At 33.4% G+C, this 15,576-nt stretch overlaps 2 protein-coding genes across 2 annotated transcripts; one reads left to right on the top strand and one right to left on the bottom strand.

Annotated features, from left to right (window-relative positions):
- Window positions 1-1,059: 1,059 nt before the first annotated feature.
- Window positions 1,060-5,807, top strand: Tspo (Translocator protein). The gene is made up of 4 exons (XM_018505583.1): window positions 1,060-1,296; window positions 1,389-1,520; window positions 3,477-3,689; window positions 5,345-5,807. Exons 2-4 carry the CDS (start codon window positions 1,416-1,418, stop codon window positions 5,540-5,542), a joined length of 516 nt encoding a protein of 171 aa, XP_018361085.1. The 5' UTR covers window positions 1,060-1,296; window positions 1,389-1,415; the 3' UTR covers window positions 5,543-5,807.
- Window positions 5,808-6,543: 736 nt separating this feature from the next.
- On the bottom strand, window positions 6,544-15,187 carry Atg1 (serine/threonine-protein kinase unc-51-like protein Atg1). The gene is made up of 14 exons (XM_018505579.1): window positions 14,390-15,187; window positions 13,495-13,587; window positions 13,307-13,357; window positions 13,166-13,235; window positions 12,869-13,045; window positions 12,547-12,781; window positions 11,700-12,020; window positions 11,410-11,475; window positions 10,957-11,238; window positions 9,027-9,280; window positions 8,401-8,784; window positions 7,773-7,900; window positions 7,476-7,611; window positions 6,544-6,633 (listed from the first exon to the last, which is right to left on the bottom strand). Exons 1-14 carry the CDS (start codon window positions 14,477-14,479, stop codon window positions 6,560-6,562), a joined length of 2,361 nt encoding a protein of 786 aa, XP_018361081.1. The 5' UTR covers window positions 14,480-15,187; the 3' UTR covers window positions 6,544-6,559.
- Window positions 15,188-15,576: the final 389 nt, after the last annotated feature.

The following is a 15,576-nucleotide window of genomic DNA, read 5'->3' as shown; positions in this document are numbered from 1 at the left end:
TAATTAAGATTAACGTGATTTTTTTAAATTTTATTTTCTTCTGAAAAATATCCATTTAAAATTTCTAATTAAGCCATCATTTGACGTCACGATAGTTTTGATTGAAGAAAAATCAATTCCAGATTCACATCACAATTTGTTCTGTTCCATTTCGGAATCTACATATAATATACTCACTTGGATTACTCCAAATATACGTATTTATTTTTAATTGAATTACTAACTCGATATTATGGTTCTATCATGACACGCAATATGATGCGCAAATATTGACCCAAACACATTATATATATATATACATATATATGTGTACCCAAATATACACACGTACAAATGCATATGTACAGGCTGTTTTCTTAAAATAAAGTACTAGCGAAATTAAGAAAAATTATGCTCATATTTGACAAAATACTCTATATACACACATATATGCATTTAAATTACATAGTTACTCTATGTGTAGATATACATGAATATACATATACATAAATACATATGTGATATCACGTTTATTTCGTACGAGATATCGCGCAAAGTGCACCGAAGACGAATCTTGTGTAATATAATTATGACATATTTTGCTCCAAATGTATTTATTGAAATGTATTTACTCATGTGTAAATAAACGCATACCGAGCCGCCTAATCCTACAACGATAATCCGTAGTTGAAAGTTACTTGGACACCGAGTTGCTAATCCGAATTTTCTTTAACAAGTTTCTCTTTCTTTTAACACTTCTATTCCGTTTATATCACATGTGAGCATGAAAATGCATGTCTTGTCAAACACCGTGAATGATATTTTACTGCGAATAACATAATGAATTAATGTAAAACATACGCAAATTGTGTATACGTGCATTTTATTATATAATAATTAACAATGTATATTTTTTTTTTGACAAATTAAGTAGGAGCGAAAGTGATCCATGCACACCAAGTGAGTTGATTTTATTAAGAAATTCTTATTTTCCTACTTCCTTTTTCTTCATTATAATTTTAGATATGATCTTGACTTCATCTAAAAAAAAATTTCAAAGATGCTATTTTTCTTTCAAGTGATAAAAATACTTGATGGGTGAATCAATAAACCGCTCATCAACTTCTAGATCCACCAAGTTCAAAGCACAGATACTAGCTGAAGTAAAATTCAAACGCACGGCAAAGGAAGAGAGAGAATTAGCGCACGTGTAGATAGAATATAAATCAATGAAAAGAACCGACTAGAATTGGCAACTATAGCTACGTCACTGTCTGAAAAAGCAATAGTTTAGTCATCGCAATCTACGACGCTTAGGTAAGCACAACCAGTCTTTATCGACGTTCTCCACGAGCGTGCACGTCGCGTGAACTTTGCACATTCTATTATATTCTGTCTGTACATCAAAGTGAACAGGTGCGCATTGAGAAACCAAGATGCCGGTAACGATCAATTGGCCCATGTTCACGGCAACGGTCTGCCCTAACATTGGCGGTTGGATCGACAGCTACTTCGTTAAAAAAAATATCAGCTGGTACGAGGTGAGATGACATGCAAGTGCGTCGGTGAAATTACGTCATTGTCGCGATACGAGAAATTAAAGCGTTATCTATTTGGAAAAATATTTCGTTGCTATGCGCTTTTTCTGCAGAATCTAAATATAAACTCGCAGGAATGTTTGTAGGTGAAGGTCATTTGATATATGCACGAATCGATATAATGGTAACTAGCGAAATGTAAATATGGTGCTACCTGGATCACTCGATCCACTTTGCTACAATATGAAAAATCGCGGTATATCTCGTATCTTGATTTATCTTCATTAAATCTTAATAACACACAGGAATTATACAATATTACTATTTATAATTACTTGCAATTATATTTCTTTATAATCTGATATTTATAATAGTTTACAATTATAATTTTATGGTTATATATAATAAATATATATTATAAATTATTTATATTTAGAAATATTATAACTGTACGTATTTATCTAAACTTTCGTAACTATATATTATCTATAATCATGATTATGATAGCTTAAAATTGTGTAATATTTATCTTTACAATTATTCATAACATACGCGATACATAAATGCAAATTCCAACAAACGGACTCGGACAAGATACTCTCTCTCTCTGTCTTGTCTGAGTATTGTACTCATAATCAATAATAATTATAGCAAATAATTCCGCGAATCTATAATCAATTCGGTTACTTTTCTTAAGAATTTATAATCGTCATAAAATCTCTTGTTCAGAAAAGTAATACATAAATAATATACCTTTTTTCACGGATGTGTTTTTCTATTATTTCGCAACGTCTTCTTTCTGTCTCTCTCTCTCTCTCTCTATGTAATCTTCATATGTACAGTCTTTCAAAAAAAAAGAACTACAAAACTTTTTAGATTTACATCCATCTATAAATAAAGAAAAAGATTTTATGTAATAAATATACAGGATCTATATAGAATATTTGTCATATCGGCAATTTAAATGTCAAGCTTATTTAACAGATTACTCGATGTAATAAATGAAGATCAAATGATTATGAATATCGATCGCTTAAATGATGAGCATTTAAATAATTTAAAGAGATTTATGAATGCTCGCGTTCAGAAGAAGTCAGTGTTTAGGGGGTCTACACACATTTTCCCTAATAATAACCATAAGATGTACCGTAAAAATTAGCTAATCAAGAATTGTTAAAACCTTTGAGCTTCGATTGAGCTAATTCTTATGGTACGTCGTACGATTAATGACTACGTTTACACGGCTCGATTTACGTCGAAGTTATAACATCGATGTATGGAGAACTGGCTAATCACAGTAATTCCATTCTTCAGAGGAATAGCCATGATTCGCCTATTTCATAACATCGATGTTATAACTTCGGCGTTAATCGAGCCGTGTAAACGTAGTCACTGTTATGAAAAGTGCGGGCCCCTTAGCACTTTACGCTATTATATTTTTAGATTCAGAAGAATCTTATTTCAGCGAAGAAAACTTCCAATAGTTGCAAAATAAATATTCTGCTGAACACGACCATTCACTACAAAAAACTCAGTAATTATGTATAACTTGGTATAACTATAAATCTGTAATTATGCTTATGTAACCAGTGATTGAGGGCACAGTCTATGATTCCGTGAGTATCGCTTTATAGGATACGTAAGAAGATAGGTTTTTGCAAATATTCAAGAGAAAATCAGAAATCTTCTCTCGAATATTTATGTTGCAAAGTAAGTGCCGATACGTTATTTCGATACTTTTATTTCGCTTACACAAAATCTCTTTTCGTGTGAAAGAGAAATAGGAGGCTTAACTTAAAGAACGACCAAGCAGCACTTCTATCTACCGTCAATCGCGAAAATGCTCAAGTGTGTTTACAATAAATTACACCTTACCGCTAATGATATAATAACACGTAATATATCGCTTTTGTACGTATAGATGTGTCCGCCGCGCTTAATCCGTCACTCTTGTTCCAGTCGCTGAAAAAGCCGAAGTACACCCCGCCGAATTGGATATTCGGACCCGTGTGGACCACCATCTACTGTACAGTGGGTTATTCATCGTACCTTGTGTGGCGAGACGGGGGTGGCTTCGAGGGGGCGGCCGTACCGCTCAGCGTCTACGGCCTTAATCTCGCCCTCAACTGGTCGTGGACGCCGCTATTCTTCGAGGCTCGTAACATAAAATTGGTATTACATTTGATTACATACACATACACACGCGCGCACGCATACATTAATCGTAAATCTCTGAGATCGTTCGAGTGTTTTTCGCATAATTTTATCATAATTATAAATTTACCATTAATCAATTTTTTATTGCTACATTATTTATATTGGAAGATATCTAGATAGATTCAAGATAGATCTTTTCGAGATTCGCATCGCTTAAGATTAATCCTAATTAACACAAATAAGTGACGAAAACCATAGAAGACCATATTCGGTCAAAAGCGAATGATGATGTCTGATAATATTTTTGCGTGACTTACAATTTCCAGATCAAGCAAATGGCGCGCCAATTATTTGTCGGTCTTGAAATCACGGTTGGTAAAAAACATGTTTTAAACGTGTTTTAAACAGTTTAAAACATGCTTAATTGATGTTTTTAATATGTTTTAAATATGTTTTTTTTTTATAGTACTGTTTAAAGCATATTTGAAGCATTAAAAACATATTCAAGAAGAAACACAATATGTTTTATTCTTAAAAAAAAACATTAGTCTTTACCAACCCTGCTTGAAATACAACAGACTTGGGCCCTTGTTCTTGAAAAGTATCGTATACAACAAATCTAAGAAAATACTATACTATAGTACATTACATGTACTACAGTATTTGTCTAATATGCGATACTTTTCAAGAATAGGGGACTTTGCCCTTTTTAGCTGAACTTCTTGCAGAGTTCACCCTTTCTTTTTTCTTTTCACATTGGAGAGAAAAAGAAAGAAACTAAACTGAAGTTGGCATACGTAATAGCACAAATTAAATTGACAAGCAATTAATAATGTTGATGCTAATGAGAGTAATGAGGATCTTAAAGAATTATAAAGAATTTATTGCGAAAAATATTCTCTAGTGAGGACTCGAATCTGGACCTCTCCTCTCTACGTTCTGTGTGTAACGAGTATTTTATTAATTCTAATTCGTGAATAAATATATGACTAGTGAAAACAGAGAAACTAGAAACTAATTTCTTTTTCATATAATTACAAAGAAGACAGCTTATATTTTTTTCAAATCGACTTGAATTTATATTTTTAGAAGTAAAGATTATATATAATCAATAAAACTTTATAAGAATATCTTTATAATACATAATCTCCATTTTTTTAAATATGCAATAGTTCCTGATTAGATAAGACAATTTGAAAAAAAAAACAAGTTATCAATGCCCAATTTGCTCGAACGATCCCTGAATCTTACAATGATTTTAGACCGAAGCGGATTTAGAGATTGCTTTGAATACGGTTAGATCCAACTTTTGCGAACTCATGTTTAACTGATTTTAACGAAAAATCAATTTTATACATATAATTATTTTTCAGTATATTTTCAGTTTAATTTCCAAGACATGAACGATGTATGTTTCAGATTTTTTATATACGACCTGTTCTTTGTCACATCATTAAAAATTTTTTTCATCGAACTTCAAATATATATCTATTTCATTTTAAGTACAATGAGTGTATACTAGTTCAGCTACAAAGAATAGACTTTTTTATAAATCACTTTTGCATTAATTAGAAATAGAATGGAATCATTAAGTGTTTTTGGAGCGATCCTACAAAACTTCGCTTCGGTCGAAAATGTTATTAAGACTGTCGTTTTACATCCGTACACAGGCTCTCTACGAAATTGCGGCGTTGTGGATCAGCACGGCGGCGGTTGGGGTCGTGTTCTTCCACGTTAATCCCACTGCCGGCTATCTCATCATTCCCTACGTCATGTGGAACTCTTTCGCCGCGACATTCAATTACATCATCTATCGGGATAACAAACAGCCTCCCGCTGTTGAGAAAGCCGAGGGAAAGAAGAACTAAGGAAATTTACATAGCAAAAGAAAGGGGGAATAGAGAAAGACACACAGCGGTGCCGTGGACGTCTGCTTAGAAAGCCAGCTTTTCGATGTTAAAAGAGCATTCCTCACGAGATTAATGCTAATGGTGGGCTTAACAAGTACTTTGAATAAGATTTGAATATATAAAAATCGAGTATTCGCATATATCTCTGTTAAAAGAGATCTTTTATGAAAGCGATGAAAAGAGGAGAATCATCGCGAAGTATTTCTATTAGAGTCTATTGCTTTTTCTTTATTGGTATTAGTATAGCATTGAATGAAATACTTTGTAGTAGTTTTTTTCCTTTTTTTTCTATGTAAAGTTATTTAAAAAAAGATTACGTGCGAAAATACTCATTATTCAAAGGCGTTGAAAAACTTGGTATCCTTGCATTGATATGGATAAGTCTAGCTTATCGATTGGCTGTTCTTTTGTAGTCTTAAAAAAATTGAGATAATCGAGTGCCTATCATTCACTTTCGTACATCATTATTGTTATGGACCACTTCAGTCGTCGGGTTCGACGAGACGTGCCTTTGCATTGAACGCACAACGCCGTTAGTATACATGTTTATTGATCGATATACGAAATAAAGATCAGCTAACCGACCACGTGTACGTACATTATACAGTGTAATATCTTAAATGTATTATATATAAGCTTTAATAAATCATATAAAGTAACCTGGGAAAGGATGGATGGGAAACAGATGGTGTGGACAGGAGACTTTCATTTTCTTCGCTGTCTACCCTATTCCGTATGGAGCTACGGAGTCTTCTTTTGAATTAATTAGCCTCGGTAAAGTAATATCAGCCGTGAATTTGGAGAACTCCCGCCTTTAAAGCTGTTATCTTGGCATCAATCTCGCCTTTTGTACAGAATAGGGCAGAATATATTACAGAAGAGCGATATCGAGTACGATGATACGGGCGGCTGCTCGAGCGGAATCTCTTCTAGGCGACTATTGCCGCCGTATTCAGCTGCCATGTTTCACAAGCGCTACGTGGGTTCGGTTGCGTAAATGTAGCCTTGTTGTTGTAGCACGTACAGTCGCTTCTCCACTGCCTCTTTATCTGAAAATGATAAACTGTGATCACTGTGAACGATAAAATAAGATAGAATCGAACAAAGATTATATTGGCAAAATAATCTAATTTTATTTCTTATTATAAATGAGCGAAAAAGAGACTTAACAGATACATCTTACACTAAAGTCACTAGATTTATAAAGTACCGCCTTCATTCTGCCATTTTGACTCCAACATGCGGTTCATTCAAAACATGCATATGAGTATGAATGTGTTTACACAACAGATTAAATACATTACACTTAAGGCGTCGTCTACAATACACGGAGTAAGAAGAAAGAGTAAGAAATTGACCAATCACAGTCGAATGTGAGAAGAATAATCGACTGTGATTGGTCAATTTCTTACTCTTACTTCTTACTCCGTGTATTGTAGACGACGCCTAATGTGTAGATACGTTATGAAAATGAGTACTATTTACACTTTTCGACGCCATTTTAGCTCCAAATCCTTATACATTGGTCTTATGGATTGCGGTACTTTATAAATCTAGTGACTTTATCTTACACAATGTATAAAACTGTAATTGATAAGTTAAATTGGTAAATAAATATTAAGTTGATGTGCAAAGGTGTTTTAATGTTTTATATTTTTGCGGTTTACTTTGCATAACACAAGCGAATTCTATACTTTTATTTTATTTTTATATTAAATTAAAATTTTAAATATATATAGGTTGCAAAAGAAGCTACACGAGTCATCAGAAATAATCGAGATAATATTTTTACTATCGAAGATATTTTTTCTAAATTTTTCAGTTATTAAAAAAAATGAACAGATTTGTTTACGATTCAACGAAGATCCATCAGAGCGAAAACAATACGAACATTTGATAAGTAGAGCTCGATCCTGACTATGGCTGACATGTTGCGCTAACGAATGTAATAATATTTGCGCCGTGTGATATCGCTGGAAACATTCACCACCTTTTCCGAATAGCTCGTCCAATGCCGCTGATTGACACTGTGAAAGTATAAATAATCCTATCAAATACTTCAAATATTATATCAATCAAAATTGCTTTTAATCGTCAAAAATATAACATAGACGTATATTCAGCCTCAGGATAAAGAAATCAAAGGCGCGATAAGCGTAATTTAAAAAATGTAGTTATTTTTTTATACCATGTGTATCGCATGATTGTACAGTATCTTGTCCGCCGTGGCTCCCGTTTGACGAAGAAGCCCCACGCTATTCAGCTGCTTGCATTCCGTCAAACACGATTTGAATTTTTCGTTCATAGTACTAACAACTGCAATATAAAAAAGAACAATTTAATTTAATTTCAGTTTACATAAACTTATATATCAACTTAAGTTTAATTAACAAATAATATATGTAATAATATATGTAAGTTTAATAAATAAATTATATAAAGTGATGTGGCTGTTGCATGCTTTTAGCATTTTTAAAGAAATTTATTTTTAATGATAATATATAGGAACACTATGTGTCTTTCAAATTACAAACAATAAAATATAGAATGCACTTCATAATTTGAAAGAAACAAATAAAATCTTACATCGCATTAATTTATATAGTATATGTATGGATTTATTTTAAAACAAAATTTTTAAATTTGTAGGATTTTTTAATTTTATATATTCTAAAATTTTTAGAATCTGTTTTAAAATTCAGGGTAAATATTTTAATTTAAAATTTGAAATGTTCAAACTTAGCATTTAGCATTTTTAAATATATGTGATCCATTATCAATATCTAATGTTAAAAATACAATAATAAGAACTTTACCATCCTTCACAGTGGCTGTTGGTTGCAGCCTTCCTGCTTTGAGTTCCTGAGTGGCCAAATTCAGACCGGAGCTAAGCCACTGAAGAGCTCGTACCAGAAGGATGACCTGCTCGGCACGTTTTCTAGTGGCCGCATTGCCAGCCTGTTCGATGCTGCCGAGAGGTGCTGGTTGTTCGATGTTTCCGAGCGGACCAGCCCTGGATCTGGCGACTTCGCATACGCATTCGCACAACGCCACGACGAAATTCAATTTGGCTAGGATCTCATTGTGCTCACGCTCCATAAGTGTCTCCTCCGGTAGCTCCGGCGCAATGAACGTTAACGGACGATCTTCGATTGTCGTCGGAGGTATATCCGGAAACAGACTTTGGAAACTACCGGCTTCTACAGATGAGATAGATAATTAAAAATCAATAAATATACCTATGATTTATAGGGAAAGTACGTAAACGATTTGTAGAAAAAATACTTTTCTTTTTTCATACCTATCTAATATAACTTTCGAACAAAATATCCATTAAGACGACATTGGAATTATCAGATTATAAGTTAGTGACTTTTTACTATGATATGGATATTCTGCACAGCTCCGACGTTAGATTTTTTGATAATGGCCAAAGCATTACCAGATATTTCCGGAAGAGTGACGGCCCTTGTGCCGAAGGGTATAACAGGCGAATGTCTAAGAGTATTGTTGTTGTCTTGAAAAGCTCGCGAAGTAGGTGAGCCGAGTACTGCTAGCGGACCTGTGAGCAACGGCGAGGATGCGCTGTTATTACCCGTGGAACGTCGTAACGGTGAGGTTCCACTCGGCGTGTGTGAGTGTCTCGCTACAGGGCTGACTTGCCATGTATTGGGTGGTGGTGGAGTCTCGCTCAATCTAATTGTTGATATATTAGCTTTAATCTTTTAGTTTAGTTTACGTTTTATTATTTCCGAATGTCTAAATCTTTAATAAAAAAAAAATAGTGAAAGGGTTTACAAAAATTCAATATAATTTTAATAAAAAAAAAAAAAACAAAAATTCTAATAAATGTACAATTCCAGATTAACAGACTGTTAATTGTTCCATGCGATTGATTTATTCCATTAACAACGTACAAAATGTAATTAAATGGAATGCTTCTATTTCTGCCAAAGATAGAATTAATTGTAATCTCAGTTTAATTTAGTCTTTATTTTTTCGCGTTAATTTCAATCTCAGATGGATAATTTCAGATGGAATGATATGAAGATTTTAGATAGTGAGTCTTCTTATATAAAGATTGGTATCTGAAATGATTAAAAGATAGAGACAAGGTTTAAACAAACAAAATGATACTGAATCATTGCCAGAATCCTACTCACAAATCATACAATCCCTTTCTGCCTCATAATTATCTTTCTTTCCTCTATACATCCCCCTCTTATGTTCCTTCTACCTATCCCCTCCTCTTTAATCTCACTTCCCACTATTTTCTAACATCAACTTTACTTTCCTTCTCTGAAAATCATTTTAAATTTATTTTGTTGAAGATAAGAGACATCGATCTTTCTCTCATCGCATTATCTATTCACTTATTTTACTAATTTTTTTGGACTGAACTCTCAACCATACAATTATGAAAGATATTTTTCTTATTTAATTTTAACTAGTATTTCATTAGTTTAATTTAATAGATAGATATACATTATACATTTTTGGCTTTCACTTATATCAGTATTGTATTGTCTTATCAGATTATATTATTTCTGTCATTCTTATAATTTTACATTACTATATTTATAGCTGTAATGTGTTATATTCCGTTCTGGACACCAATGTATAATCATACACCGACGTTCTTTTGCTGTACAATTTTACTAAAAAGACATTGCGAAGTACTCGTATATTTTCATTTGCCATCGATCGACCATATTATAAGTTTTTACTTTTCTGACAAATTCTAATGTATGTATTTTATGTATGTTACTGTTCATTTTAACTAACAAGACGAAGATCCATCTTAATTTATTGATACCAACAATTATATAGTTATACAATGCGAAGTATATTTTTTATTTTCGATCGACTTTATGTTATGTTTTTTATTACCGTTTAGACATATTTTGTAAGCATCAATAATGATCCAATCGTGATCGAAACGTTTGTTCTTAGCCGGCATGTTATTAAAAGTTCATAATTTATTAAGACATTTTTTTTTACTTATCTACCAATTTGTTTATACGTAAAATTTCTGGCTCATAGCCCTTTTTCTTTTAACTTGTCTTTATTTTTTCCTAATCCTTAGTACTAAAAAAATTAAAAAATTAATTAAACTAAGATTAAAATTAATCTACATTAATAAGAATTAAAGTTAGCAAAACAAATTAAGTTCTATAAAAATATATACATATATATGATTACTTTTTATTAATAAAAATTATTTCTCTTTTTCTCTTCTAATTATTTTATTATTATTTTACTCTAATTCAAGAAAGATAATAGAATTCTATAATTTAGATTATTTAAAAATCTACAAAGAAAAAAGAGGAACAAATCTTTGAATCTGAATTCGTTCGAGGACATATCCATACCTTCTACCGGGCGGAGTGCCGATGACAAACTGCACACTAGGCGGACTGAGGGAACCAATGCTTGGTGGATGATTTCTGTGAGAATCCACGCTGCGTTTCATGCTGATCGGTTGGGAACGAGGCACGACACTGCTGCCAGAACGGGCAGCATTCGTCGAGGGAGATTGTGGTGGTTGCTGAGCCACTGTGTTTCGTTGACATGGAACGGGAATCGGCTCAGAAATCGGTAGATAGCATGGTCTAGGTGGACTGATGGCTTCCCTACTCGTCTGTCTAGTATATCTAATAGATAATAAAAATATTATCTAGAAAGTAATAAAGAAGTAATAAAATACATAGAAAAGTAATAAAAAATGCGATAATAATGCCAAAATAATAAATTAATCTTATATCTAAAAAATTTGCAATTTGATTAAAATTGATATATCTAAGAAGTAATAAAATGTTACGTACTCGCCCAATTTCGATAAGCACGGCCGAGGTGGACTAACAGCTTCTCTACTCACTTGTTTGGTATACCTAAGAAATATTGAATGTAAGATAACCATTCTAATAAAACATTTTATATCTAAATAACGAAGTAAAAATAAAGATATGAAAATATATGAAGATCACGAAATCAGTTTTAGATGATATTTCAAATCCGATATTAAATGTTTCCCGATTGTTTTGCATAACTTTTACTAACTTTCTTTTGTATTCATTTTTATTTTCAGATTATCATCTAATGTATGTATACTTACTTGACTGGCGGATTATTGTCAGTATCGCTACTGATGTCACTCGGTACAAGGACGAAATCATCATCGGGACTAGAGCAAGGAGTCTCTGTCGTCTCGGGTTCCAGTCTATTGACAATCGGCGTTCCTTCCTCAATCGGAATTGCCATTGTCCCTGGTGACGCCGGTAGTTCGGTAGGCACGGGGCTTGGACTTGGACTCTCTTGAACACCCGTGAGGAACGGGTGACCAAAGAATTGATCGAAATCCATACGGTCAGTCGCTTCGCGCCTCAGTAAGCCCATCAAGAGATTCGTCAATTCAGTTGATGTTCCAGGTGGTATACTAAAAGAATAGACATGATACTCTTTCTTCTATATTATTTTTTGCTATAATTTTTTTCTTCTTAACGTAAAATTTAAAAAATAAGAATTTCGAAATAGGCCAGATTAAAAAATTAGGAAAAGTTAGTATGATTAAATATAAATATGTGACAAGTGGCGCAATGAAGAATTCTATAAACATATAAAGAATCCGCTGCTTATGAAAGAAACATTTCAATCTATAATTCAGAAATATTTTCATCCAATTCCAATATAAATTATATATTAGGTGTTAAACTTAATTCCTGCCGTTTTTCGTCTCTAAAATTGATTTGTTTCGAAGGGAAATACCTTAATCAAAGTATTATTAATAAAGTATTATTAATTAGTAATAAAGTAGAAAATGGGGGAAATTACTTTGATTGAGGTATTCATTCATCTTCTCTTCGAAACAAATCAATTTTGGAAACGAAAAACGGCAGGAATTAAGTTTAACACCTAATATATCGACATAAAAGATGAAAAATTCTTATTAGACATTTCTATACCTAGGGACAAGATTCACAGTGTTTTCGTAGATCGACTTGAGTGCATGAGGATTATTTGCGGGATGTGGTGCCTTTCCAGTAAGACACTGGTATAATATAGTCCCAACGGACCACAGATCTGCCTTAGCGTCATATTGAAGAGACATAATGACTTCGGGCGCCATGTACATCGGTGATCCACACAAAGTCGCAGCCATCACGCCTTCCTGCAGAAACCTAGCAAATCCAAAATCCGCTGAAACAAAAAGAAATGTATCAATATCATTTATTAATAGAGAAATCGATTTTAAGAAAGAAGAAAAATAGAGAAATAAAATCTTACCTATCTTTAATGTTATTTCATGTGGCTGTGGACAGGCTTTGCCACAGTTGTGATTCAAAAGGATATTTTGTGGCTTCAGATCTCTATGGACGATCCCTTTAGCGTGCAGTACTTTCATCGCACGCACCAACTGCTTGAGAAACAATCGGATGGTATCCTCGGAAAGAGTACCTTTTGCTATTATAAAAAATACGAATTATTCATACATTAAATCCCTATTCACTCTATAACGCATTAAAGTTTTATTGTTTTCATTTCATTTAAATATTGTATAATTTTTTAAAATTCTCTGTTCACCATTTAAATAATCTCCCAAATCTCCACCATTACAATACTCCATAACCAGGAAGACATTATGATTAGATTCCTGCATCAAAATGACATTAATTTTAATAATTTCATCATAATATACAGTTCTTGTAAAAATAATGGTCTCACCTTACAATCGTACAATGCAACAACGTTTTCATGATGTAGTTTAGTTAATGCCTGTAAGATAAAGCACATAAAATTTTGTTACAGTAAAAATATACAATATTATAACAAACATATATTTTCTAATAATTCTTGTTTTTTCTCCGTGTTTATGAAATTTTGAAAATTCGTTATGAGCAAATAGGACGTACTTTTAAGATTTTGATCTCCTTTTTCAGTAAGTCTTGCGATTTAGCCAAAGTCTTCTTTGTGATGCTCTTGATAGCTACTACTAGATTTGGTTTCTGCAAAATATAAAGATAGACATAATTATTATTGTTATTTGGTATTAATATAATAAAAATTATTAAATCATCCTATAATAAAATAAATTAATCTGAATTAATTTAAAAAAATGTGTGTGAAATCAATTTAAATTAATCAAATTAAATTTCAAAATGTAGAATATAGATTTCAAATCTAAAAACTTTAATGGATATGTTAACTCACGGAAGACATTTTACAAAGAAATCTCACAAGTAGGTTTCTTTAGAATAATAAACAAAGTTCTATATAAAAAAATTTCAAAACTTCTAACAGATATCACATTCCTATTAATATAAAGATGCCATGTGTTTATGATGCTAGAAATTGTTTCAAGATCTTAAATACGGAAAGAATTAACAAACTATATTTAAACAATTTAGTCAGATGACTAATGTGATTAATCCATTATTTCTCTGCCTGAGATCTTGGACTGATTTCTAGTATTGTAGACACAACACTTATAAGAAAACTCTTTTATCTTACAGTATTACGTTATGTTATCTATCTTGATAAAGTTTTACAAAGCAGTTTCAGAAAGATTTGCAAGACTACTAGAACAATGGAATCTTCACAAGAAGTGTATTTAATATATCTAAGAACAAACAAATACACACACACACACATACATACACACACACACACACACACACACACATATTCTTTATTAAGATGTATATATATCCATCTATAAATATATGTATATATTTTAGGTAATTTTTAATGACAATTAATCAATCTGTTTTTAAGAGGAACATAAGGTAAGAACTAGATGGTACTCACTTTGCGATGCCTGCCCCTGAAGACCACGGCAAAGGCACCGGTGCCAATCAGGTCCTTAGGATTGTATTCGTAGTCGCCGAGGATCTCCATCTCTCTCGTTCGACGGGTGATCTTTACCGACGTGTTGAAGTCCACGGTTTACTAACAATACGAGGACGCATCGCCTATGATCAGAGATCGATACGTAGCTAGTCTCGCGGATGTCTGCTACAAAATGACACGACGTTGTCACGCAGCTCCGAAAGATCTACATTCTACATCTCATTCCGTCATTGTGTCCGCAGGACCGTCCTCAATTGTGGCGTCGAATTACTTCAGTGACTTTAGAAGCAACGCAACGCAGAGGCACGGAAGGTGTGCAGCGTAGTAGGAGTGACAGGCACGTCCGAAAATACAGGACACCCTTCGGAGAGGGGACACACACTCTGGTTACGCGTTGTACGCTCCACCTCGGCATTGACGCAATCGTCCGTTCGTCGAGGGAGCGACGGAACGTCGGACATCGTCGCGAATGGCGCGACGATCGCCTGCGCGCATGACGTCGACGTCGCCGAGGAAAAGTTTAAACCTTTAAACTATAGCTTTCTATAACTAGACTGTCTCACCGTTCACTTCGCTACTATATGGTATGTTTGACGTCAAGTGCTGTCAAGCGATACTTCCGATGAAGGCTTCCATTTCTTGGTTCTTCTTCTTCATTTGGTTTTCCCTTATTTGGTTTTCTGACATTTCTTGGTTCACTGCTCACATATATACAAATCACAATAATATGTAGTCACGTGATACTTATAAAGACCGTCGACCCAACCTGAGCAAATTTTTATGACTATCAACATGACTATCAAAAGGACTTGGTGATAAGGTAATTCAAGAACGTTGAATCACCAGCTGAGTGCATCCAGTGAGTTCTTTCATCTGATTGTTATATTCTGTTAGATCCTAAAATATAGACCAATCAGATGAAAGAGTTCCTTGAACGCTCAATGAGCGGTTGCGCATCTGAATGCACCCAATAGCTGCGTTCTAGCGGATTCAACAGTTGAATGAGCGCTCGCTGTTACTGGCGTATTCTTTTAGATCATCCAATCGGATTTTAGATCCAGAAGAATACATCAATAGCAGCGAGCGCTCAATCATCTATTGAATCTGCTGAGCCATTGGTGAATTGACTGTCGTGTGATTTTTTA

The sequence above is a fragment of the Trachymyrmex cornetzi genome, unplaced genomic scaffold (genome assembly GCF_001594075.2).
Source record: "Trachymyrmex cornetzi isolate Tcor2-1 unplaced genomic scaffold, Tcor1.1 scaffold21, whole genome shotgun sequence".
NCBI lineage: Eukaryota > Metazoa > Arthropoda > Insecta > Hymenoptera > Formicidae > Trachymyrmex > Trachymyrmex cornetzi.
This window is presented reverse-complemented; position numbering and strand designations above follow the sequence as displayed.

What these genes read in the sequence shown, in the direction of transcription:
- Atg1 (XM_018505579.1), bottom strand. Translation starts at nt 14,479, where the DNA reads ATGGAGATCCTCGGCGACTACGAATACAATCCTAAGGACCTGATTGGC. An exon ending in TGCTTATCGAAATTGGGCGA is followed by an intron (nt 11,239 to 11,409) that starts GTACGTAACATT and finishes ATTATCTATTAG; the next exon opens with ATATACTAGACAGACGAGTA. An exon ending in ACAATCATGCGATACACATG is followed by an intron (nt 7,612 to 7,772) that starts GTATAAAAAAAT and finishes ATACTTTCACAG; the next exon opens with TGTCAATCAGCGGCATTGGA.
- Tspo (XM_018505583.1), top strand. Translation starts at nt 1,416, where the DNA reads ATGCCGGTAACGATCAATTGGCCCATGTTCACGGCAACGGTCTGCCCT. An exon ending in AAAATATCAGCTGGTACGAG is followed by an intron (nt 1,521 to 3,476) that starts GTGAGATGACAT and finishes CTCTTGTTCCAG; the next exon opens with TCGCTGAAAAAGCCGAAGTA. An exon ending in AGGCTCGTAACATAAAATTG is followed by an intron (nt 3,690 to 5,344) that starts GTATTACATTTG and finishes ATCCGTACACAG; the next exon opens with GCTCTCTACGAAATTGCGGC.